The following is a 26,430-nucleotide window of genomic DNA, read 5'->3' as shown; positions in this document are numbered from 1 at the left end:
TGTCATGTTACAATGTATCCCCCCCCCATGTTGTCATGTTACAATGTATCCCCCCCCCATGTTGTCATGTTACAATGTATCCCCCCCCATGTTGTCACGTTACAATGTATTGTATTGGGATTGGATGTGATGGACGGACACAAAGTGGCCCATCATTGTGAAGTGGAAGGAAATGAGAAATGGTTTCCAACATTTGTAACCAATAAATCTGTGAGAAGTGTGGGGGACATTTGTATTCAGCCCCTTTACTCTGATCCCCCTAACTACAATCTAGTGGAACCAATTGCCTTCAGAAGTCACCTGATTAGTACATAGAGTCCCCCTGTGTGTCATGTGATCTCAATATAAATCCAGCTGTTCTGTAAACCCCTCAGGAGGTTTGTTAGAGAACATTAGTGACCAATCAGCATCATGAAGGCCAAGGAACACACCAGGCGGGTCAGGGATAAAGTTGTGGAGAAGTGTAAAGCAGGGTTAGGGTATAAAATGATATCCCAAGCTTTGACCATCTCGCGGAGCACTGTGTTCAATCCATCATCCGAACATGGGAGGAGTACGGCACAACTGCCAGCCTACCAAGATGTGGCCGTCCACCTAAACTGACCGGCCGGGCAAGGAGAGCATTCATCAGAGAAGCAGCCAAGAGGCTCATGGGAACTGTGGAGGAGCTGCAGAGATCCACAGCTCAGGTGGGAGAATCTGTCCTCAGGACAACTATTAGTCGTCACTCCACAAATCTGCCTTTATGGAAGAGTGACAAGAAGAAGCCATTGTTGGAGGAAAGCCAGAAGAAGTCCCGTCTGCAGTTTGTGAGAAGCCATGTGGGGGGACAGCAAACGTGTGGAAGAAGGGGCTCTGGTCAGAGGAGACCAACATGGGACTTTACTGCCTAAAAGGAAAACATTATGTGTGGGGGAAAACTAACACTGCCCATCCCCCTGAACACACCATCCCCACCGTGAAACATGGTGGTGGCAGAAAACGAACACTGCCCATCACCCTGAACTCATCCATTCCCAATAAATACATTGTAACATGCTTCTCTCTCACCCCCTGCTCTCCCCTTCTCTTTCTCCCCCTCTCCTGTCCCTCTCTGTCTCTCCCCCCCCTTTCCTGCCCCTCTCTCTCCCCCCCTTTCCTGTCCCTCTGTCTCCCCCCCTTTCCTGTCCCTCTGTCTCCCCCCCCCTTTCCCGCCTCTCTGTCTCCCCCCTTTCCTGCCCCTCTCTGTCTCCCCCCCCCTTTCCTGCCCCCCCCCCTCTCTCCCCCCCTTGCCTGTCTCTCTCTCTCTCTCCCCCCTTTCCTGCCCCTCTCTGTCTCTCTCCCCCCCTTTCCTGCCCCCCCCTCTGTCTCTCTCTCCCCCCTCTCCTGTTCCCCCTCTCTGTCTCTCCCCCCCCCTCTCCTGTCCCTCTCTGTCTCTCTCCCCCCTCCCTCTCTGTCCCCCCCCCTTTCCTGCCCCTCTCTCCCCCCCTTTCCTGTCCCTCTGTCTCTCTCTCCCCCCCCCCCTTTCCCGTGTCTCTCCCCCTCCCTCTCTCCCCCTTTCCCGTGTCTCTGTCCCTCTCTCCCCCTCCCTCTCTCCCCCTTTCCTGTCCCTCTCTCCCCCTTTCCTGCCCCCCTCTCTCTCTTCCCCCCCTCTCCCCCTCTCTCCCCCCCCCTCTCTCGTCCCCCTCTCCTGTCCCTCTCTCTGTCTCTCCCCCTTTCCTGTCCCTCTGTCTCTCTCCCCCTTTCCTCCCCCTCTCTCCCCCTTTCCTGCCCCCCTCTCTCTCTCCCCCCTTTCTTGTCCCTCCCCCCTTTCTTGTCCCCCCTCTCTCCCCTTTCTTGTCTCTCTCTCTTTCTCTCCCTTTCTTGCCCCCCCCTCTCTCTCTCTCCCTTTCTTGTCCCTCTCTCTCTCCCCCTTTCTTGTCCCTCTCTCTCTCCCCCTTTCTTGTCCCTCTCTCTCTCCCCCTTTCTTGTCCCTCTCTCTCTCCCCCTTTCTTGTCCCTCTCTCCCCCTTTCTTGTCCCTCTCCCCCTTTCTCGTCCCTTTCTCTCTCTCCCCCTTTCTCGTCCCTCTCCCCCCCCCCATTTCCTGTCCTGCTCTGTGTCTCTCCCCCCCCCCTTTCCTGTGTTTCTGTCTCTCTCTCCCCCCCTTTCCTGTCCCTCTCTCCCCCTTTCCTGTCCCTCTTTCTCTCTCTCCCCCTCTCCTGCCCCCCTCCTCTCTTCTGCCCCCTCTCCTGCCCCTCTCGCTCTTTCTCCCCCTCTCCTGCCCCTCTCTCTGTCTCTCTCTCTCCCCCTTTCCTGCCCCCCCTCTGTGTCTCTCTCCCCCTTTTCTGCCCCCCCTCTGTGTCTCTCTCTCCCCCTTTCCTGCCCCCCCTGTCTCTCTCTCTCCCCCTTTCCTGCCCCCTCTCTCTGTGTCTCTCCCCCCCTTTCCTGCCCCCCCCCTCTCCCCCCCTTTCCTGCCCCCCTCTCTGTGTGTCTCTCCCCCTTTCCTGCCACCCCCCTCTCTCTCTGTCTCTCTCTCTCCCCCTTTCCTGCCCCCCCCTGTCTCTCTCTCTCCCCCTCTCCTGCCCCCCCCCTCTGTGTCTCTCTCTCTCCCCCTTTCCTGCCCCCCCCTGTGTCTCTCTCTCCCCCCTTTCCTGCCCCCCCTCTCTGTCTCTCTCCCCCTTTCCTGCCCCCCCTGTCTCTCTCTCTCCCCCTCTCCTGCCCCCCCCCTCTGTGTCTCTCTCTCTCCCCCTTTCCTGCCCCCCCCTGTGTCTCTCTCTCCCCCTTTCCTGCCCCCTCTCTCTGTGTCTCTCTCCCCTTTCCTGCCCCCCCTGTCTCTCTCTCTCTGCCCCCCCTCTCTCTGTCTCTCTCCCCCTTTCCTGCCCCCCTCTCTCTGTGTCTCTCCCCCTTTCCTGCCCCCCCTCTCTCTGTCTCTCTCTCCCCCTTTCCTGCCCCCCTGTCTCTCTCTCTCCCCCTCTCCTGCCCCCCCCCTCTGTGTGTCTCTCTCTCTCCCCCTTTCCTGCCCCCCCCTGTGTCTCTCTCTCCCCCTTTCCTGCCCCCTCTCTCTGTGTCTCTCTCCCCCTTTCCTGCCCCCCCCTCTCTCTGTCTCTCTCTCTCCCCCTCTCCTGCCCCCCCCTCTCTCTCTCTCTCCCCCTCTCCTGTCCCCCCCCTGTGTCTCTCTCTCCCCCTCTCCTGTCCCCCCCTCTCTCTCTCTCCCCCTCTCCTGCCCCCCCCTCTCTCTGTCTCTCTCCCCCTCTCCTGCCCCCCCCTCTCTCTCTCTCTCCCCCTCTCCTGCCCCCCCCCTCTCTCTCTCCCCCTCTCCTGCCCCCCCCTCTCTCTCTCTCTCTCCCCCTCTCCTGCCCCCCCCTCTCTCTGTCTCTCTCCCCCTCTCCTGCCCCCCCCCTCTCTCTCTCTCTCCCCCTCTCCTGCCCCCCCCCTCTCTCTCTCTCCCCCTCTCCTGCCCCCCCCCCTCTCTCTCTCTCTCTCCCTCTCTCCTGCCCCCCCCCTCTCTCTCTCTCCCCTCTCCTGCCCCCCCCCTCTCTCTGTCTCTCTCCCCCTCTCCTGCCCCTCTCTCTCTCTCTCCCCCTCTCCTGCCCCCCCCCTCTCTCTCTCTCCCCCTCTCCTGCCCCCCCCCCTCTCTCTCTCTCTCTCCCCCTCTCCTGCCCCCCCTCTCTCTCTCTCTCCCCCTCTCCTGCCCCCCCCTCTCTCTCTCTCCCCCTCTCCTGCCCCCCCCTCTCTCTCTCTCTCTCTCTCCCCCTCTCCTGCCCCCCCCCCGTCTCTCTCTCTCTCCCCCTCTCCTGTCCCCCCCCCCTCTCTCTCTGTCTCTCTCTCCCCCTTTCCTGCCCCCCCCCCTCTCTGTGTCTCTCCCCCTTTCCTGCCCCCCCTCTCTCTGTCTCTCTCTCTCCCCCTTTCCTGCCCCCCCTCTCTCTGTCTCTCTCTCTCTCCCTTTCCTGCCCCCCCCTGTCTCTCTCTCTCTCCCCCTTTCCTGCCCCCCCCCCTGTCTCTCTCTCTCTCTCCCCCTCTCCTGCCCCCCCCTGTCTCTCTCTCTCTCCCCCTCTCCTGTCCCCCCCGTCTCTCTCTCTCTCCCCCTCTCCTGCCCCCCCCGTCTCTCTCTCTCTCCCCCTCTCCTGTCCCCCCCTCTCTCTCTCCCTCTTGGAGGCTGTGTGTCATTGACCTAGAAAAGGGAAATGTGTGTTAGTCGGGTCTGCCTGCTGCTGTCACACTCAGGGAGGGGACTTGGCATTGAGTACAAGTTTTGGTGACTTGTCTGTTTGCTCACATAGATCGGTGACACTCGGCTGCATGACACGGCTGGGGACACGGCTGGACGTTCTCTCTGACATACATGGATAGGAGGATGGCGGATCGCAGTCAGAAAGTTCTGGAACTTCTACGTCTTCCAGAGAACTCTCAGTGTGCGGACTGTGGACAGCCAGGTACGGGCAGGTTCAGGTAATGTGGGGATGTGTGCCGTCTCCCCCTGGGCTCTGATAGGTCTCCTGTCCTCCCCCCCCCCACTACATGGATGTGGCCCCTCCATGGCCACATTTTTCAGGATGTGGAGGATCTGTGGAAACCCGCACAACCACAACCTGTCACAGATCTTCCTGTGTGACCACCAGAGGAGACATCCCTCTCTATACATAGACAAAACAAGGAACGCATTTCACCAGCTCTTCTCCCCCTATTACAGGAGATCTTCACTGCTGGGGTCTGTATACATACTGTGACCATTGTGAGGGGTTCCCACCATCCCTGTGCTGAGTTCCCGGGTCTGTACCCCTGCTGTGCCCATTATGAGGGGTTCCCATCATCCCTGTACCCCCACTGTGCCCATTATGGGGGGTTCCCACCTTCCCTGTGCTGAGTTCCCGGGTCTGTACCCCCGCTGTGCCCATTATGAGGGGTTCCCACCATCCCTGTGCTGAATTCCCGGATCTGTACACCCGCTGTGCCCATTATGAGGGGTTCCCATCATCCCTGTACACCCACTGTGCCCATTATGGGGGGTTCCCACCTTCCCTGTGCTGAGTTCCCGGGTTTGTACACCCACTGTACCCATTATGAGGGGTTCCCACCATCCCTGTGCTGAATTCCCGGATCTGAACACCCGCTGTGCCCATTATGAGGGGTTCCCATCATCCCTGTACACCCACTGTGCCCATTATGGGGGGTTCCCACCTTCCCTGTGCTGAGTTCCCGGGTTTGTACACCCACTGTACCCATTATGAGGGGCTTCCACCATCCCTGTACACCCACTGTGCCCATTATGAGGGGCTTCCACCATCCCTGTGCTGAGTCCCTGGGTCTGTACACCCACTGTGCCCATTATGAGGGGCTTCCACCATCCCTGTACACCCACTGTGCCCATTATGAGGGCTTCCACCATCCCTGTGCTGAGTCCCCGGGTCTGTACACCCGCTGTGCCCATTATGAGGGGTTTCCCACCATCCCTGTGCTGTGTTCCCGGGTCTGTACCCCTGCTGTGCCCATTATGAGGGGTTCCCACCATCCCTGTGCACCCACTGTGCCCATTATGAGGGGTTTCCACCATCCCTGTACACCTGCTGTGCCCATTATGAGGGGCTCCCACCATCCCTGTGCTGAGGTCCCTGGTCTGGTTGAAATGTATTGGTGTTCCCTGTACAGTGGAGGTGAAGTGATTGTGTATGGAGAAGGTGAATTGGTGGAGTTCTGTGGCTGTGATTGGCTGGGACGGACCTTCCATGTACTGTTGGCACACACATGTCTGTCACGGTCACACCATGTATTTCCCTTTTCTTGGACACTCTGATAATGATGTGAGCAGCACATGGCAGACCTATGGTAGATGGACCCCCGGACCCCCGTGTGCCCCCAGTATGGGATGTAAGGCCCTCCCATGCATTGCCTATCTACCAGCAGGCCACACACAGCACAATCACTTTCCTTCTGATGACAGCGACTCTGGCTGGGCTGTTACTGCAATTGTTGTTTATTCAGCACTTAACTATTCTACATACATAGACCATGTTACACACACGCCACACACATCATGTGATCAGACGTGTCATCCTGTCCCACCAACCACCACATACATAGACCATATTACACACACACCACACACATCATGAGATCAGACATGTCATCCTGTCCCACCAACCACCACATACATAGACCATATTACACACACGCCACACACATCATGAGATCAGACGTGTCATCCGGTCCCACCAACCACCACATACATAGACCATGTTACACACACGCCACACACATCATGTGATCAGACGTGTCATCCGGTCCCACCAACCACCACATACATAGACCATATTACACACACGCCACACACATCATGAGATCAGACGTGTCATCCGGTCCCACCAACCACCACATACATAGACCATGTTACACACACGCCACACACATCATGTGATCAGACGTGTCATCCTGTCCCACCAACCACCACATACATAGACCATATTACACACACGCCACACACATCATGAGATCAGACGTGTCATCCTGTCCCACCAACCACCACATACATAGACCATATTACACACACGCCACACACATCATGAGATCAGACGTGTCATCCGGTCCCACCAACCACCACATACATAGACCATATTACACACACGCCACACACATCATGAGATCAGACGTGTCATCCTGTCCCACCAACCACCACATACATAGACCATATTACACACACGCCACACACATCATGAGATCAGACGTGTAATCCTGTCCCACCAACCACCACATACATAGACCATATTACACACACGCCACACACATCATGAGATCAGACGTGTCATCCTGTCCCACCAACCACCACATACATAGACCATATTACACACACGCCACACACATCATGAGATCAGACGTGTCATCCTGTCCCACCAACCACCACATACATAGACCATATTACACACACGCCACACACATCATGAGATCAGACGTGTCATCCTGTCCCACCAACCACCACATACATAGACCATATTACACACACGCCACACACATCATGAGATCAGACGTGTCATCCTGTCCCACCAACCACCACATACATAGACCATATTACACACACGCCACACACATCATGAGATCAGACGTGTCATCCTGTCCCACCAACCACCACATACATAGACCATATTACACACACGCCACACACATCATGAGATCAGACGTGTCATCCTGTCCCACCAACCACCACATACATAGACACTAATACACACACGCCACACACATCATGAGATCAGACGTGTCATCCTGTCCCACCAACCACCACATACATAGACCATATTACACACACACGCCACACACATCATGAGATCAGACGTGTCATCCTGTCCCACCAACCACCACATACATAGACACTAATACACACACGCCACACACATCATGAGATCAGACGTGTCATCCTGTCCCACCAACCACCACATACACAGCTGTCCGTGGGAAATGATCCGACTGTATGAGGCAGGGAGGGGGGTTTCTAGGTCCCTGCATGGCCACTCCCCTTATGAATAGGCCAGGGATTGGGTTGGAGAGTGAGGTCAGGGTAGGGGATTGGGTTGGAGGGTGAGGTCAGGGTAGGGGATTGGGTTGGAGGGTGAGGTCAGGGTAGGGGATTGGGTTGGAGGGTGAGGTCAGGGTAGGGGATTGGGTTGGAGGGTGAGGTCAGGGTAGGGGATTGGGTTGGAGGGTGAGGTCAGGGTAGGGGATTGGGTTGGAGGGTGAGGTCAGGGTAGGGGATTGGGTTGGAGGGTGGGGTCAGGGTAGGGGATTGGGTTGGAGGGTGGGGTCAGGGTAGGGGATTGGGTTGGAGGGTGAGGTCAGGGTAGGGGATTGGGTTGGAGGGTGAGGTCAGGGTAGGGGATTGGGTTGGAGGGTGAGGTCAGGGTAGGGGATTGGGTTGGAGGGTGAGGTCAGGGTAGGGGATCGGGTTGGAGGGTTAGCATTAGGTCAGGGTAGGGGACAGGATTAGAGGGTAGGGGATTGGGTTGGAGGGTGAGGTCAGGGTAGGGGGTTGGGTTAGAGGGTGAGGTCAGGGTAGGGGATTGGGTTGGAGGGTGAGGTCAGGGTAGGGGATTGGGTTGGAGGGTGAGGTCAGGGTAGGGGATTGGGTTGGAGGGTGAGGTCAGGGTAGGGGATTGGGTTGGAGGGTGAGGTCAGGCTAGGGGATTGGGTTGGAGGGTGAGGTCAGGGTAGGGGATTGGGTTGGAGGGTGAGGTCAGGGTAGGGGATTGGGTTGGAGGGTGAGGTCAGGGTAGGGGGTTGGGTTGGAGGGTCAGGTTAGGGTAGGGGATCGGGTTGGAGGGTCAGGTTAGGGTAGGGGATCGGGTTGGAGGGTGAGGTCAGGGTAGAGGATAGGATTAGAGGGTGAGGTCAGGGTAGGGGATCGGGTTAGAGGGTCAGGTTAGAGTAGGGGATCGGGTTGGAGGGTGAGGTCAGGGTAGGGGATCGGGTTGGAGAGTTAGAATTAGGTCAGGGTAGGGGACAGGATTAGAGGGTAGGGGATTGGGTTGGAGGGTGAGGTCAGGGTAGGGGGTTGGGTTAGAGGGTCAGGTTAGGGTAGGGGATCAGGTTCGAGGGTTAGGTCAGGGTAGAGGTTAGGGTTAGAGGGTGAGGTCAGGGTAGGGGATCGTGTTGGAGGGTCAGGTCAGGGTAGGGGATCGGGTTGGAGGGTGAGGTCAGGGTAGGGGATCGGGTTGGAGGGTGAGGTCAGGGTAGAGGATTGGGTAGGAGGGTGAGGTCAGGGTAGGGGATCGGGTTGGAGGGTTAGCATTAGGTCAGGGTAGGGGACAGGATTAGAGGATACAAGATCGGGTTGGAGGGTGAGGTCAGGGTAGGGGATCGGGTTGGAGGGTGAGGTCAGGGTAGAGGGTCTGGTTGGAGGGTTAGGATTAGGTCAGGGTAGGGGACAGGATTAGAGGGTAGGTGGTTGGGTTGGAGGGTGAGGGTAGGGGATTGGGTTAGAGGGTGAGGTCAGGGTAGGGGATTGGGTTGGAGGGTGAGGTCAGGGTAGGGGATTGGGTTGGAGGGTGAGGTCAGGGTAGGGGATTGGGTTGGAGGGTGAGGTCAGGGTAGGGGATCGGGTTGGAGGGTTAGGATTAGGTCAGGGTAGGGGACAGGATTAGAGGGTCAGGTTAGGGTAGGGGATCGGGTTGGAGGGTGAGGTCAGGGTAGGTGGTTGGAGGGTGAGGTCAGGGTAGAGGGTCGGGTTGGAGGGTGAGGTCAGGGTAGGGGATCGGGTTGGAGGGTTAGCATTAGGTCAGGGTAGGGGACAGGATTAGAGGATATGGGATCGGGTTGGAGGGTGAGGTCAGGGTAGGGTATTGGGTTGGAGGGTGAGGTCAGGGTAGGGGATTGGGTTGGAGGGTGAGGTCAGGGTAGAGGGTCGGGTTGGAGGGTTAGGATTAGGTCAGGGTAGGGGACAGAATTATAGGGTAGGTGGTTGGGTTGGAGGGTGAGGTCAGGGTAGGGGATCGGGTTGGAGGGTGAGGTCAGGGTAGGGGATCGGGTTGGAGGGTGAGGTCAGGGTAGGGGATCGGGTTGGAGGGTGAGGTCAGGGTAGGGGATTGGGTTGGAGGGTGAGGTCAGGGTAGAGGGTCGTGTTGGAGGGTTAGGATTAGGTCAGGGTAGGGGACAGGATTAGAGGGTAGGGGATCGGGTTGGAGGGTGAGGTCAGGGTAGGGGATTGGGTTGGAGGGTGAGGTCAGGGTAGGGGATCGGGTTGGAGGGTTAGCATTAGGTCAGGGTAGGGGACAGGATTAGAGGATATGGGATTGGGTTGGAGGGTGAGGTCAGGGTAGGGGATTGGGTTGGAGGGTGAGGTCAGGGTAGGGGATTGGGTTGGAGGGTGAGGTCAGGGTAGGGGATCGGGTTGGTGGGTGAGGTCAGGGTAGGGGATCGGGTTGGAGGGTTGGGATTAGGTCAGGGTAGGGGACAGGATTAGAGGGTAGGGGGTTGGGTTGGAGGGTCAGGTCAGGGGATGATACCACCGTAGGGTCCCGGGTGTGGGCCCCTGTAAGCCTTCATATGAAGTGGGATTTGATGTCTTTGGACAGGAAGCAGAGAGGGGGATTTCCGAGTCCCTGGACCACCTCAATACATGGTCACTTCCAGCAACATAAGATGCCTCTCTCCCACTGGACGGTCAGGGATTGGCTGCTTTTCCCTCAGAGTAGCCAATCAGCCTACAGCAGTGTGTAAACAATGAGAATCAATTACTGATCATAGGCTCCATACACAGGAAGATCCTCCATCCAGTCTGATCATTACATTTCTGTGGGGGAGGGGAGTCCATTTGGGGATAGTTTTCCAGCATGTTGGCTGATCTCTGTGATGTTTGCAGAGTAGTGGTCTCCTTGGCATGGTGTCAAGCTTCCAAGTGCCAGGATGTTGCAGGCATTGTTCTCTTTCTTTTTTTTTGGGGGGGGGGGGATTATGGCAGCTCATTGGTTAATCACTTTCTGCCATAGAGGGGCGTGGCTTACTCCTGAGCACAGAATCGGAAGGTTCGGGATGCCGGGCGCACCTCTTCTAAGGATCTTTGCACTTTATTCAGACTCCTCTGAACCCCATGGATGTCCAGGATTCAGGGTCCTCCCCAGCCGGGCCCTCTGATTGTTCCCATCTCTCCTGCCTACTGGTAGGCAGGCAGCCTGATCTTCAGTATAGGTGTGTCCTCTCCTGCAGCCATTGCTGGTCTTGGAAATGTGGGTTCAGCGCCTGTATCACTGCTGTGGGTGAGGCAGTACTGCTTGGTTCAGAGGCTGCTGATAACAATTCAATAAACAAATAGTGTGGCGCTCAAAATAAATAAATAAATATAAATACAAAAAAAGTGACTAATTCATATAACAAATCTAATAAAAACCCCACAACTAACATCAACTAAAATTGATTATATGATGATATATAATAATGTATCAAAAATGTAACTCAAGTGATCACACTTTAAATAAATCAAGTGTCTCAAATAAATATCGTGCTTAAAAATAACAAAATAGTGACCAAATAGTGTAACAACCAATATATAGATCAAAAGTGCAGAAAAATCTATAATCCTTCTACCAATCAATGTAGACAATGTCCATCAAGTGATACATCAATTCACGCAATATACGGTGATGATCAATTGGTGATTTGTGCCATAATCTTCTCCAGTGGCTAGATTTCCTCCTCACCTCCTCCCTGCGACCCCTAAGGGCCAACAGGCTTGCAGGATCAACCTGGATCCTAAAATCACATGGGCCAACAACTTCCCTCCCTCATTGGATTCCTTTATGAGCCTCCTATTTCCCGCCAAGGTGTCTCTGGAGAACAATGGCCACCAATCCAGTGAGCCAAGAAAGAAAACACCCTCTAAGTGTAGTATTAATGACTCCTTTATTAAAAGATATGAAGTAGCATAACTCGCATTACTCAGCAGTCCTCCCTCCTCACCGATGTGTGGGTATACTGCATGTGAATTGGGACTTCCTGGGTATAGCAAGATGGCGTCGCACGCCGGAAGTGCGTCACCGCGCACCGGAAACTGCGGACTCGCAAACCTACGCGTTACGTCACTAACAACTGGTGACTTCCTCGGGGTATCGCATGACAGACGCAGTTCCTCCCTTTATACCGGACCTCTCCACCCACATCAATCGCGGCCCGCCTCGTACATACTCGGCGGTACCCGCGCCATTTTCTAGAAGACTAACCTTATTCTAACCGTGGCCATTTTCTTGGTGTCCTCCTATACCATTACTGCCACATGTCACTGAATGGGAACATGATTTTGAGACCTTACTAATCATATGGGAAATCTAAATATAATGACCTAAAACTACGGAGTCCTAATAATTTTAATACTAATATATTATATTAATTTATATTAATTAAAAATGGGAAATGACAACCTTTAATACATCTCAATACTATAATCCCAGTATAGGTGTATAGGTATAAACAATAACTAACTCCTGCCCTGGTGCCTGAGGATAACCATGATGGATCAGTATGGGGTCTGTCCTGAGAGCCATGTCAGTGGGAAGCCCCTGATGTGAATCCTCTTCCGGGGGCCACACATGGTTGGCTGGGCCCCAGGGACTGACCCATGTGGCAATCTAGGAGTTGTGTGGTCACCAGTAGCACTTCCTCTTCCCGTCCTGAAATAGAATTGTTGTGAAAGAGAAGTGAAGCTGCTGATCCGGCATTACCGAGTGCAAGCCGTGCATGACCGGGACGTCACTGGGGGCTTCTGGGAACAATGGTCACCTGACCTTCCACAATGCCATCCGTCCTCGGGCTTCTCCGCACTGCCTGTCTCCTGGCTGCATCTCCCTTGTCCGTCCTCGGGCTTCTCCGCACTGCCTGTCTCCTGGCTGCATCTCCCTCGTCCGTCCTCGGGCTTCTCCGCACTGCCCGTCTCCTGGCTGCATCTCCCTCGTCCGTCCTCGGGCTTCTCCGCACTGCCTGTCTCCTGGCTGCATCTCCCTCGTCCATCCTCGGGCTTCTCCGCACTGCCTGTCTCCTGGCTGCATCTCCCTCGTCCGTCCTCGGGCTTCTCCGCACTGCCTGTCTCCTGGCTGCATCTCCCTCGTCCGTCCTCGGGCTTCTCCGCACTGCCTGTCTCCTGGCTGCATCTCCCTCGTCCGTCCTCGGGCTTCTCCGCACTGCCTGTCTCCTGGCTGCATCTCCCTCGTCCGTCCTCGGGCTTCTCCGCACTGCCTGTCTCCTGGCTGCATCTCCCTCGTCCGTCCTCGGGCTTCTCCGCACTGCCTGTCTCCTGGCTGCATCTCCCTCGTCCGTCCTCGGGCTTCTCCGCACTGCCTGTCTCCTGGCTGCATCTCCCTCGTCCGTCCTCGGGCTTCTCCGCACTGCCCGTCTCCTGGCTGCATCTCCCTTGTCCGTCCTCGGGCTTCTCCGCACTGCCCGTCTCCTGGCTGCATCTCCCTTGTCCGTCCATGGGCCTCTCCGTACTACCCTGTCTCCTGGCTGCATCTCCACTGCCAAATATTTACGACATGACCCTCCATAAGGTAGAAAATAACTCTGCTCCTGGCTGTTCTGTACCCTTCTGATTACACCCACTATGGGGATATCACCTGTCCACATGACCCTCCATCATGCAGAGAATGCTGTGCTCCTGGCCTCCCCATTATCCCGACTTCACAAGTGCTGTGTGATATCCATGTATCTGTACCTGTCTGCATGTGTGTATCATGTGTCTTCCTCTGTACAGACCCGGTGTGGGTGTCCTGCAATGTTGGGGTGTCCGTGTGCCTGGTGTGTTCTGGGGTTCATCGGTATCATGTGTCTTCCTCTGTACAGACCCGGTGTGGGTGTCCTGCAATGTTGGGGTGTTCGTGTGCCGGGTGTGTTCTGGGGTTCATCGGTATCATGTGGTTTCCTCTCTGTACAGACCCGGTGTGGGTGTCCTGCAATGTTGGGGTGTCCGTGTGCCTGGTGTGTTCTGGGGTTCATCGGTATCATGTGTCTTCCTCTGTACAGACCCGGTGTGGGTGTCCTGCAATGTTGGGGTGTTCGTGTGCCGGGTGTGTTCTGGGGTTCATCGGTATCATGTGTCTTCTTCTGTACAGACCCGGTGTGGGTGTCCTGCAATGTTGGGGTGTCCATGTGCCTGGTGTGTTCTGGGGTTCATCGGTATCATGTGTCTTCCTCTGTACAGACCCGGTGTGGGTGTCCTGCAATGTTGGGGTGTCCGTGTGCCTGGTGTGTTCTGGGGTTCATCGGTATCATGTGTCTTCCTCTCTCTACAGACCCGGTGTGGGTGTCCTGCAATGTTGGGGTGTCCGTGTGCCTGGTGTGTTCTGGGGTTCATCGGTATCATGTGTCTTCCTCTGTACAGACCCGGTGTGGGTGTCCTGCAATGTTGGGGTGTCCGTGTGCCTGGTGTGTTCTGGGGTTCATCGGTATCATGTGTCTTCCTCTGTACAGACCCGGTGTGGGTGTCCTGCAATGTTGGGGTGTTCGTGTGCCGGGTGTGTTCTGGGGTTCATCGGTATCATGTGTCTTCCTCTGTACAGACCCGGTGTGGGTGTCCTGCAATGTTGGGGTGTCCGTGTGCCTGGTGTGTTCTGGGGTTCATCGGTATCATGTGTCTTCCTCTGTACAGACCCGGTGTGGGTGTCCTGCAATGTTGGGGTGTCCGTGTGCCTGGTGTGTTCTGGGGTTCATCGGTATCATGTGTCTTCCTCTGTACAGACCCGGTGTGGGTGTCCTGCAATGTTGGGGTGTCCGTGTGCCTGGTGTGTTCTGGGGTTCATCGGTATCATGTGTCTTCCTCTGTACAGACCCGGTGTGGGTGTCCTGCAATGTTGGGGTGTCCGTGTGCCGGGTGTGTTCTGGGGTTCATCGGTATCATGTGGTTTCCGCTCTGTACAGACCCGGTGTGGGTGTCCTGCAATGTTGGGGTGTTCGTGTGCCGGGTGTGTTCTGGGGTTCATCGGTATCATGTGGTTTCCTCTCTGTACAGACCCGGTGTGGGTGTCCTGCAATGTTGGGGTGTCCGTGTGCCTGGTGTGTTCTGGGGTTCATCGGTATCATGTGTCTTCCTCTGTACAGACCCGGTGTGGGTGTCCTGCAATGTTGGGGTGTTCGTGTGCCGGGTGTGTTCTGGGGTTCATCGGTATCATGTGTCTTCTTCTGTACAGACCCGGTGTGGGTGTCCTGCAATGTTGGGGTGTCCATGTGCCTGGTGTGTTCTGGGGTTCATCGGTATCATGTGTCTTCCTCTGTACAGACCCGGTGTGGGTGTCCTGCAATGTTGGGGTGTCCGTGTGCCTGGTGTGTTCTGGGGTTCATCGGTATCATGTGTCTTCCTCTCTCTACAGACCCGGTGTGGGTGTCCTGCAATGTTGGGGTGTCCGTGTGCCTGGTGTGTTCTGGGGTTCATCGGTATCATGTGTCTTCCTCTGTACAGACCCGGTGTGGGTGTCCTGCAATGTTGGGGTGTCCGTGTGCCTGTTGTGTTCTGGGGTTCATCGGTATCATGTGTCTTCCTCTGTACAGACCCGGTGTGGGTGTCCTGCAATGTTGGGGTGTCCGTGTGCCTGGTGTGTTCTGGGGTTCATCGGTATCATGTGTCTTCCTCTGTACAGACCCGGTGTGGGTGTCCTGCAATGTTGGGGTGTTCGTGTGCCGGGTGTGTTCTGGGGTTCATCGGTATCATGTGTCTTCCTCTGTACAGACCCGGTGTGGGTGTCCTGCAATGTTGGGGTGTCCGTGTGCCTGGTGTGTTCTGGGGTTCATCGGTATCATGTGTCTTCCTCTGTACAGACCCGGTGTGGGTGTCCTGCAATGTTGGGGTGTCCGTGTGCCTGGTGTGTTCTGGGGTTCATCGGTATCATGTGTCTTCCTCTGTACAGACCCGGTGTGGGTGTCCTGCAATGTTGGGGTGTCCGTGTGCCTGGTGTGTTCTGGGGTTCATCGGTATCATGTGTCTTCCTCTGTACAGACCCGGTGTGGGTGTCCTGCAATGTTGGGGTGTCCGTGTGCCGGGTGTGTTCTGGGGTTCATCGGTATCATGTGGTTTCCTCTCTGTACAGACCCGGTGTGGGTGTCCTGCAATGTTGGGGTGTCCGTGTGCCTGGTGTGTTCTGGGGTTCATCGGTATCATGTGTCTTCCTCTGTACAGACCCGGTGTGGGTGTCCTGCAATGTTGGGGTGTTCGTGTGCCGGGTGTGTTCTGGGGTTCATCGGTATCATGTGTCTTCTTCTGTACAGACCCGGTGTGGGTGTCCTGCAATGTTGGGGTGTCCATGTGCCTGGTGTGTTCTGGGGTTCATCGGTATCATGTGTCTTCCTCTGTACAGACCCGGTGTGGGTGTCCTGCAATGTTGGGGTGTCCGTGTGCCTGGTGTGTTCTGGGGTTCATCGGTATCATGTGTCTTCCTCTCTCTACAGACCCGGTGTGGGTGTCCTGCAATGTTGGGGTGTCCGTGTGCCTGGTGTGTTCTGGGGTTCATCGGTATCATGTGTCTTCCTCTGTACAGACCCGGTGTGGGTGTCCTGCAATGTTGGGGTGTCCGTGTGCCTGTTGTGTTCTGGGGTTCATCGGTATCATGTGTCTTCCTCTGTACAGACCCGGTGTGGGTGTCCTGCAATGTTGGGGTGTCCGTGTGCCTGGTGTGTTCTGGGGTTCATCGGTATCATGTGTCTTCCTCTGTACAGACCCGGTGTGGGTGTCCTGCAATGTTGGGGTGTTCGTGTGCCGGGTGTGTTCTGGGGTTCATCGGTATCATGTGTCTTCCTCTGTACAGACCCAGTGTGGGTGTCCTGCAATGTTGGGGTGTTCGTGTGCCGGGTGTGTTCTGGGGTTCATCGGTATCATGTGTCTTCCTCTGTACAGACCCGGTGTGGGTGTCCTGCAATGTTGGGGTGTCCATGTGCCTGGTGTGTTCTGGGGTTCATCGGTATCATGTGTCTTCCTCTGTACAGACCCGGTGTGGGTGTCCTGCAATGTTGGGGTGTCCGTGTGCCTGGTGTGTTCTGGGGTTCATCGGTATCATGTGTCTTCCTCTGTACAGACCCGGTGTGGGTGTCCTGCAATGTTGGGGTGTTCGTGTGCCGGGTGTGTTCTGGGGTTCATCGGTATCATGTGGTTTCCTCTCTGTACAGACCCGGTGTGGGTGTCCTGCAATGTTGGGGTGTTCGTGTGCCTGGTGTGTTCTGGGGTTCATCGGTATCATGTGTCTTCCTCTGTACAGACCCGGTGTGGGTGTCCTGCAATGTTGGGGTGTCCGTGTGCCTGGTGTGTTCTGGGGTTCATCGGTATCATGTGTCTTCCTCTGTACAGACCCGGTGTGGGTGTCCTGCAATGTTGGGGTGTTCGTGTGCCGGGTGTGTTCTGGGGTTCATCGGTATCATGTGTCTTCTTCTGTACAGACCCGGTGTGGGTGTCCTGCAATGTTGGGGTGTCCATGTGCCTGGTGTGTTCTGGGGTTCATCGGTATCACGTGTCTTCCTCTGTACAGACCCGGTGTGGGTGTCCTGCAATGTTGGGGTGTCCATGTGCCTGGTGTGTTCTGGGGTTCATCGGTATCATGTGTCTTCCTCTGTACAGACCCGGTGTGGGTGTCCTGCAATGTTGGGGTGTCCGTGTGCCTGGTGTGTTCTGGGGTTCATCGGTATCATGTGTCTTCCTCTGTACAGACCCGGTGTGGGTGTCCTGCAATGTTGGGGTGTTCGTGTGCCGGGTGTGTTCTGGGGTTCATCGGTATCATGTGGTTTCCTCTCTGTACAGACCCGGTGTGGGTGTCCTGCAATGTTGGGGTGTTCGTGTGCCTGGTGTGTTCTGGGGTTCATCGGTATCATGTGTCTTCCTCTGTACAGACCCGGTGTGGGTGTCCTGCAATGTTGGGGTGTCCGTGTGCCTGGTGTGTTCTGGGGTTCATCGGTATCATGTGTCTTCCTCTGTACAGACCCGGTGTGGGTGTCCTGCAATGTTGGGGTGTCCGTGTGCCTGGTGTGTTCTGGGGTTCATCGGTATCATGTGTCTTCCTCTGTACAGACCCGGTGTGGGTGTCCTGCAATGTTGGGGTGTCCGTGTGCCTGGTGTGTTCTGGGGTTCATCGGTATCATATGTCTTCCTCTCTCTACAGACCCGGTGTGGGTGTCCTGCAATGTTGGGGTGTTCGTGTGCCGGGTGTGTTCTGGGGTTCATCTGTATCATGTGTCTTCCTCTGTACAGACCCGGTGTGGGTGTCCTGCAATGTTGGGGTGTCCGTGTGCCTGGTGTGTTCTGGGGTTCATCGGTATCATGTGTCTTCCTCTGTACAGACCCGGTGTGGGTGTCCTGCAATGTTGGGGTGTCCGTGTGCCTGGTGTATTCTGGGGTTCATCGGTATCATATGTCTTCCTCTCTCTACAGACCCGGTGTGGGTGTCCTGCAATGTTGGGGTGTCCGTGTGCCTGGTGTGTTCTGGGGTTCATCGGTATCATATGTCTTCCTCTCTCTACAGACCCGGTGTGGGTGTCCTGCAATGTTGGGGTGTTCGTGTGCCTGGTGTGTTCTGGGGTTCATCGGATACCATCCATTGGCAGAGTGAAATCAACTCAGCTGGATTACGTGGAGCATGACCTGATAGAGGTAGGTGTGTGTGCCTGGCTGCCCCACTTCTCCATGGATGTGGTCACATGTGGAGGACATTGGAGGAGGAGGATCATCTGCTCACCATAGTGTACTGTTTGTGCCTTGCAGTTCATGAGAAGTCATGGAAATCTGAGAGCCAAGGATGAGTATGAAGCCTGTGTGCCCCCATTCTACTACCGACCAACAGAGAAGGATTGCATGTATGTTCTCCATGGAGATGTCCCACACTCACAGTACAGGGCTGCTTATTTCTTGTGGTTGCACTGCAGACTCTGGTCACATGACCTTCCCCACTCCTTCCAAGGGGGTGTTAAAGAGACGTGACGTGTTCCATGGTCAGGGGGCCGGGAAGGGGGGGGGGGTGTTGTATTTTCTGATTACGTTTGTTCTTTCAGGGTATTGAAGGAGCAGTGGATCCGAGCGAAGTACGAGCGGAAGGAGTTCACAGGAGAGAAGGATTGTGTCTACTCTGTAGGTAATTGTATATTATAGAGAGGACTGGGATCCCAGGGGGGAGGAGAGGACATTGGTGACCTGTTCCGATTTTCTTCCTCCAGAATATAAAGAAGGCTTCCTGTGGAAGAAGGGAAGAGACAATGGACAGTTCCAGAAGAGACTCTTTGTATACTCTGAGAACGAGGGAGTCCTGAAATATTACACTGGGGACAAAGTGAGTGTCACCTCTCAGACTGGGGACTACCATATTATGCCAAGGACTGTCACATATCTGTCAGGCCACAATTGGGTCCTGGTATGGACAATATATTAGCCATTTGTTGGCTGTATGTGTTATGAGTAGGGATTGTCATGTTCAGGAACGAGGACCCATTACAGTCCCAAATAAGTGTTCCCAACTGGGAGTCAACAGGACCTCCAATATGGCAGCTGCTCTCTCCATTCTTCCAGTTCCCTCTAGTCTCGCTGACTACATCTGAAACAATTCCATTTGTCAGCCAAAAACGTTTTATGTGCAGCATTGTGTGTCTCTTCTAGTGTTTACATCCCATGAAAGTCCAGGGGCCTGAGTATGGGGGTGAGTGTGGGGTATGTTAATATTTTCTCTTCCTGCAGAGATCGGGTCCCAAAGGAAAGTTCCCGATACAAACTTTGAACGCCATGTTCCAGGGGGGAAACATCGAGCACCAGCACGGCCTGGAGGTCACCTGTGTTCAGGACGCACGCACTCGCAGCATCTATGTCTACCATGACGATGGCCAGGTACTACGATTTCTGGATTAAAACTTGCAGTGTTCTTCAATATACGATTCTTATACAGAAAGTCTGGCTGTGCTCTAGGGATTATGTAGTCATGCAGCCTTCCTTCACCCAGAACCCCCATACTGTATCCTGAGGGACCTCCTGGGCCCAATATTCTTCATTCTGTGTCCTGGGGAGCTCCTTGACCCAACATTACCTATTCTGTATCCTGAGGGACCTCCTAGGCCCAACATTCTTCATTCTGTGTCCTGGGGAGCTCCTTGACCCAACATTACCTATTCTGTATCCTGAGGGACCTCCTAGGCCCAACATTCTTCATTCTGTGTCCTGGGGAGCTCTTGGACCCAACATTACTTATTCTGTATCCTGAGAGACTTCCTGGGCCCAACATTCCCCATTCTGTGTCCTGGGGAGCTCCTGGGCCCAACATTACTTATTCTGTATCCCAAGGGACCTCCTGGGTCCAGCATTCCCCATTCTGTGTCCTGAGGGACCTCCTGGGTTCAACATTCCCCATTCTGTGTCCTGAGGGACCTCCTGGGCCCAACATTCCCCATTCTGTATCCTGGGTAGCTCCTGGACCCAATATTCCCCATTCTGTATCCTGGCCCATCACATGGCACTCCTCATACTGTATCCTAAGGGACTCCCTTTGCCTACTACATGGCACTCCTCATCCTGTATCCTGAGGGACTTGCTGGACTCATTACATGGGAATCTTCATCCTGTACCCTGAGGGACTCCCTGGGCCTATTACATGGCACTCCTTATCCTGAAGGACCTGGGCCTATTACATGACCCTCCTCATCCTCTACCCTGAGGGACCAGGGCCTATTACATGGCACTCCTCATCCTGTATCCTGAGGGACTCCCTGGGCCTATTACATGACCCTCCTCATCCTCTACCCTGAGGGACCTAGGCCTATTACATGGCACTCCTCATCCTCTATCCTGAGGGACTCCCTGGGCCTATTACATGGCACTCCTCATCCTGTATCCTTAGGGACTCCCTGGGCCTATTACATGGCACTCCTCATCCTGTATCCTGAGGGACCTGGGCCTATTACATGGCAGTCTTCATCCTCTACCCTGAGGGACTCCCTAGGCCTATTACATGGCACTCCTCATCCTGTATCCTGAGGGACTCCCTGGGCCTATTACATGGCACTCCTCATCCTTAGGGACCTGGGCCTATTACATGACCCTCCTCATCCTCTACCCTGAGGGACCAGGGCCTATTACATGGCACTCCTCATCCTGTATCCTGAGGGACTCCCTGGGCCTATTACATGACCCTCCTCATCCTCTACCCTGAGGGACCTAGGCCTATTACATGGCACTCCTCATCCTCTATCCTGAGGGACTCCCTGGGCCTATTACATGGCACTTCTCATCCTGTATCCTGAGGGACTCCCTGGGCCTATTACATGGCACTCCTCATCCTGTATCCTTAGGGACTCCCTGGGCCTATTACATGGCACTCCTCATCCTGTATCCTGAGGGACCTGGGCCTATTACATGGCAGTCTTCATCCTCTACCCTGAGGGACTCCCTGGGCCTATTACATGGCACTCCTCATCCTTAGGGACCTGGGCCTATTACATGGCACTCCTCATCCTCAACCCTGAGGGACCAGGGCCTATTACATGGCACTTCTCATCCTCTACCCTGAGGGACTCCCTGGGCCTATTACATGGCACTTCTCATCCTGTATCCTGAGGGACTCCCTGGGCCTATTACATGGCACTTCTCATCCTGTATCCTGAGGGACTCCCTGGGCCTATTACATGGCACTTCTCATCCTGTATCCTGAGGGACTCCCTGGGCCTATTACATGGCACTTCTCATCCTGTATCCTGAGGGACTCCCAAGGCCTATTACATGGCACTCCTCATCCTGTATCGTGAGGGACCTGGGCGTATTACATGGCACTTCTCATCCTGTATCCTGAGGGACTCCCTGGGCCTATTACATGGCACTCCTCATCCTCAACCCTGAGGGACCAGGGCCTATTACATGGCACTTCTCATCCTCTACCCTGAGGGACTCCCTGGGCCTATTACATGGCACTTCTCATCCTGTATCCTGAGGGACTCCCTGGGCCTATTACATGGCACTTCTCATCCTGTATCCTGAGGGACTCCCTGGGCCTATTACATGGCACTTCTCATCCTGTATCCTGAGGGACTCCCTGGGCCTATTACATGGCACTTCTCATCCTGTATCCTGAGGGACTCCCAAGGCCTATTACATGGCACTCCTCATCCTGTATCCTGAGGGACCTGGGCGTATTACATGGCACTTCTCATCCTGTATCCTGAGGGACTCCCTGGGCCTATTACATGGCACTCCTCATCCTGTATCCTGAGGGACTCCCTGGGCCTATTACATGGCACTTCTCATCCTGTATCCTGAGGGACCTGGGCCTATTACATGGCACTCCTCATCCTGTATCCTGAGGGACTCCCTGGGCCTATTACATGGCACTTCTCATCCTGTATCCTGAGGGACCTGGGCCTATTACATGGCACTCCTCATCCTGTATCCTGAGGGACTCCCTGGGCCTATTATATGGCACTCCTCATCCTGTATCCTGAGGGACTCCCTGGGCCTATTACATGGCACTCCTCATCCTGTATCCTGAGGGACTCCCTGGGCCTATTACATGGCACTCCTCATCCTCTACCCTGAGGGACTCCCTGGGCCTATTACATGGCACTCCTCATCCTGTATCCTGAGGGACTCCCTGGGCCTATTATATGGCACTCCTCATCCTGTATCCTGAGGGACTCCCTGGGCCTATTACATGGCACTCCTCATCCTGTATCCTGAGGGACTCCCTGGGCCTATTACATGGCACTCCTCATCCTCTACCCTGAGGGACTCCCTGGGCCTATTACATGGCACTCCTCATCCTGTATCCTGAGGGACTCCCTGGGCCTATTACATGGCACTCCTCATCCTGTATCCTGAGGGACCTGGGCCTATTACATGGCACTCCTCATCCTGTATCCTGAGGGACTCCCTGGGCCTATTACATGGCACTCCTCATCCTGTATCCTGAGGGACCTGGGCCTGCATAGGCATGGATAGGCATTTTCTGAGATGAGTAGGGCAGAATCCAGACATTTCTAAGGTCACTGTTGTGGATTTTTTCTCTGATACAGGAAATCGTCGCCTGGTACAATGTGCTGCGTTATGCCCGCTACAAGTACTTGAAGAAGAACTTTCCAGACATCCCAGAGGCGTTGGTGAGACTTCTGACCTGTGTGTGAGCTCCAGAATGGTCCAACTCTCCCATCATTCACATACCCACTTTCCAGCTACATCATCAGACTCCTCCCACTACCCCACACATACTTTGACAGACTCCACCCACTTTCCACCTACTTCATCAGACTCCACCCACTATTTACAAAATGTTCCCAGTCCCCTCGGATGCAGATTGTTACATGTATGATGGCATTACTGGCTGGTAGAAGCCATCCATCTTTCCTGTTGCCTGTGTTACCATGGACATCCAATCAGATGTCAGCTGTCATTGTATGTGTGATGGTGAATGAAATGCTAATAATCCGAATCTAGGGAATGAATTCCTCCAGAGAGTATCATAGAGTCGTATACAGAAGATGACGATCGTTGTGAATACTGTGGGCTGAACGCAGCTTTGGTTCTGACAACGACTTGAACGGATTGGTTGGCTGATCCCAGGCATATGATGAGCACTCAGCTGGTGCCTGGAGGAGTGGAGACTTCACCTGCAGTATCTGATGAACCGGCCCAACCACATTCCTCCACTTATTTCCTGAATTTCTGCACACCATGAAAAGTCCCATTGTGGCTGCCTGGGGGCCACTGCCACTGCAGGGAAATTACACCAGACCCCCTCCCCCCAGGTCCCCACCTTCACCCGTTGCCAAAAACAGAAGGTGCTGGGAAATGGTGGCTGTCATCAGGAACCATGCTGAATCTCTGCAACAGAAACTGACCACCTGAGCCACAGGGCGGCTGCATCGGGTCACATGGTGTCACCTCCAGCAGAAGGATGATATCTCAGACCGGCTGGCACTGCCTGACGGCTACGATTGGCTGGCACTGCCTGACGGCTACGATTGGCTGGCACTGCCTGACGGCTACGATTGGCTGGCACTGCCTGACGGCTACGATTGGCTGGCACTGCCTGATATCCAGGATTGTCAGGTGGAATATGAGACGATGCAAGCTGATCCAAGAGATCAGGAAGTACCCCATCCTCCCTGTGTGACACTGCCTGACCTTTACAGTGCAATGATGAACCAGAACTGCTCAAACCAAACTTCCTGGCTCACCTCATGTCAGCATACTTGTGGGTCAACCCCACCCCTTGACCTGTCAGGACAACCCTCATAACAGTGTACATTGTACCCAACGATTCCTTGGCTTGTTTACATTTCCCTGCCCTGCCTGGTGGCAGATTCCTTGGTCTGTATACATCTGATAGGAATACCCCAGTGCTGGTGAAGATTAGGCCTAGACCATGGACGGCAGGACGACAGTATTTTTGTTGCTTTTGGAGGCCTCTTTATTTCTTCTTCTATGGTGCCCCTGTCCTTGTTTTAGTTCTTTCCTCTGACCCTGCAGGCAGCCTCCTTGTGCTCCATCTACACTCGGCTGGCGTGTTCCTGGGTGCAGTATAGAAGCGGAGGTACTTCCAGTTTGCTTTCTTGTGCCCCGTGCTGGCTACAGCACTGTGGTGGTCCACACATGTATAAGGGGGGGAACCAGCCTTCAACTGATGGCATCCCTCCACTCCCAGGTTATACTAATCTACCCCCAAAGGAGCCACTTATGTTTTCCATGGGCTCCCCTTTTTCCGCCTGCCAGCCACGCACAGTGTATTTCTTCAGCCGAATCCACAAGCACACTTCTGCCCGTTGTCTCCAATCACCAGTCTAGGGGAAGTTTTGGAGTTTATTGTAGAACTGGAGATAGGGATGGAGAATTGTAGTCGGATACTCCAAAATCAGAACTCTTCACACTGAGGACATCTAGCTGATCTCTTAGTTGTACACTTATGAAGTCCCGGCTGCCTGGAGATAGGGATGGAGAATGTAGTCGGATACTCCAAAATCAGAACTCTTCACACTGAGGACATCTAGCTGATCTCTTAGTTGTACACTTATGAAGTCCCGGCTGCCTGGAGATAGCACACTTCCCGTTAGGAGTGAGCAAAGTCCCATCAACCACAGCATTGAATCTACCTGACAGCCTCTTTGGCAAGCAGTGGAACACCGCTATGCCTAACCCAACTACACACATCCAAGCACCTCACTGGGAGGGTGCTACACTAAGAATTCCACAAAGTCAATGTATCATACATGTTTGTTGAGGTGCAAAAGGAACATAGATTGAGCTGGGAGCGTCATTCCATCAAAAATATCCTCGATTTTCTCCAATCCATCTTGGACAAAGGTCTATGTTACAAGACATCAAATGAAGCAGTGTCGGCTCTCTTGCAGGAGGTTCTCGCTGAGGATCACCCCATAGTGGAGGAATTCCTCAGGGCAACAAAGAACGTTAGACTTCCAGTCAAGGCCATCATTTCTTACTGGGACCTGCCCATGGCACTGAAGGCCTTACCTTCTCCTCCTTTCTATCCCAATGCCTCATCTACTCTTGCCTATGTTTCTTCTTACTACTGTGGTCTCTACCTGAGGGGTCTCGGAACTCCAGGCCATTTCAAGCATACTACCAAATGTTCACAGCGAAGGTTGTCTTCAGTCCAATCTTTCCTCCCAAAGTACTGTCAGCCTTCAGCTGCGACCATCATTGTCCATTCACAATCTTCTTCAGAGGAAGGCTGTAACGAAACTGTCCCCAGACTGTACTTGGGTACTTCCGTTAGGATACCGCTTCCACGTCCGAACACCGACACCACCACTGACCATACAGGACTAGACGACACCAATCTGCCTGAACACCGACCACAGACACCTCAGCTGACCATACAGGACTAGATGACACCAATCTGTCCGAACACCGACACCACCACTGACCATACAGGACTAGACGACACCAATCTGCCTGAACACCGACAACAGACACCTCAGCTGACCATACTGGACTAGATGACACCAATCTGTCCGAACACCGACACCACCACTGACCATACAGGACTAGACGACACCAATCTGCCTGAACACCGACCACAGACACCTCAGCTGACCATACAGGACTAGATGACACCAATCTGTCCGAACACCGACAACAGACACCTCAGCTGACCATACAGGACTAGATGACACCAATCTGTCCGAACACCGACAACAGACACCTCAGCTGACCATACAGGACTAGATGACACCAGAACTGTCTGAACACCGACACCACCACTGACCATACAGGACTAGACACTAATCTGTCCGAACACCGACCACTGACAGCACAGAGACCATACAGGACTAGATGACACCAATCTGTCCGAACACCGACCACAGACACCTCAGCTGACCATACAGGACTAGACGACGCCAATCTGTCCGAACACCGACCACAGACACCTCAGCTGACCATACAGGACTAGACGACACCAATCTGTCTGAACACCGACCACTGACAGCACAGAGACCATACAAGACTAGACGACACCAATCTGTCCGAACACCGACCACTGACACCACAGAGACCATACAGGACTAGACACTAATCTGTCCGAACACCGACCACTGACACCACAGAGATCATACAGGACTAGACGACACCAATCTGTCCGAACACCGACCACTGACAGCACAGAGACCATACAAGACTAGACGACACCAATCTGTCCGAACACCGACCACTGACAGCACAGAGACCATACAGGACTAGATGACACCAATCTGTCCGAACACCAACCACAGACACCTCAGCTGACCATACAGGACTAGACGACACCAATCTGTCCGAACACCGACCACTGACAGCACCGCTGACCATACAGGACTAGATGACTTAATCTGTCCGAACACCGACCACTGACACCACCGCTGACCATACAGGACTAGATGACTTAATCTGTCCGAACACCGACCACTGACACCACCGCTGACCATACAGGACTAGATGACTTAATCTGTCCGAACACCGACCACTGACACCACCGCTGACCATACAAGACTAGACGACACCAGAACTGTCCGAACAC

General features: G+C 54.5%; 1 protein-coding gene across 1 annotated transcript in view; it reads left to right on the top strand.

The window, feature by feature from the left end:
• LOC149428475 (arf-GAP with dual PH domain-containing protein 1-like) overlaps positions 1 to 26,424 on the top strand; it is a 28,485-nt gene extending 2,061 nt beyond the window's left edge. Inside the window, exons 2-8 of the mRNA XM_089667361.1 lie at positions 4,240 to 4,392; positions 17,917 to 18,044; positions 18,156 to 18,247; positions 18,443 to 18,522; positions 18,605 to 18,717; positions 19,119 to 19,265; positions 22,433 to 26,424. Coding sequence (XP_089523487.1) covers positions 4,302 to 4,392; positions 17,917 to 18,044; positions 18,156 to 18,247; positions 18,443 to 18,522; positions 18,605 to 18,717; positions 19,119 to 19,265; positions 22,433 to 22,540 — 759 coding nt within the window. The 5' untranslated portion in view covers positions 4,240 to 4,301 and the 3' untranslated portion in view covers positions 22,541 to 26,424. The remainder of the gene's footprint in view (positions 1 to 4,239; positions 4,393 to 17,916; positions 18,045 to 18,155; positions 18,248 to 18,442; positions 18,523 to 18,604; positions 18,718 to 19,118; positions 19,266 to 22,432) is intronic.
• Positions 26,425 to 26,430: the final 6 nt, after the last annotated feature.

This window comes from Staurois parvus, unplaced genomic scaffold, assembly GCF_062004578.1.
Source record: "Staurois parvus isolate SC_StPar_1 unplaced genomic scaffold, SC_StPar_1.0 ptg003213l, whole genome shotgun sequence".
Taxonomy (NCBI): domain Eukaryota; kingdom Metazoa; phylum Chordata; class Amphibia; order Anura; family Ranidae; genus Staurois; species Staurois parvus.
Note: the sequence above shows the minus strand (reverse complement) of the source record. Positions and strands in the feature narration are given on the sequence as shown.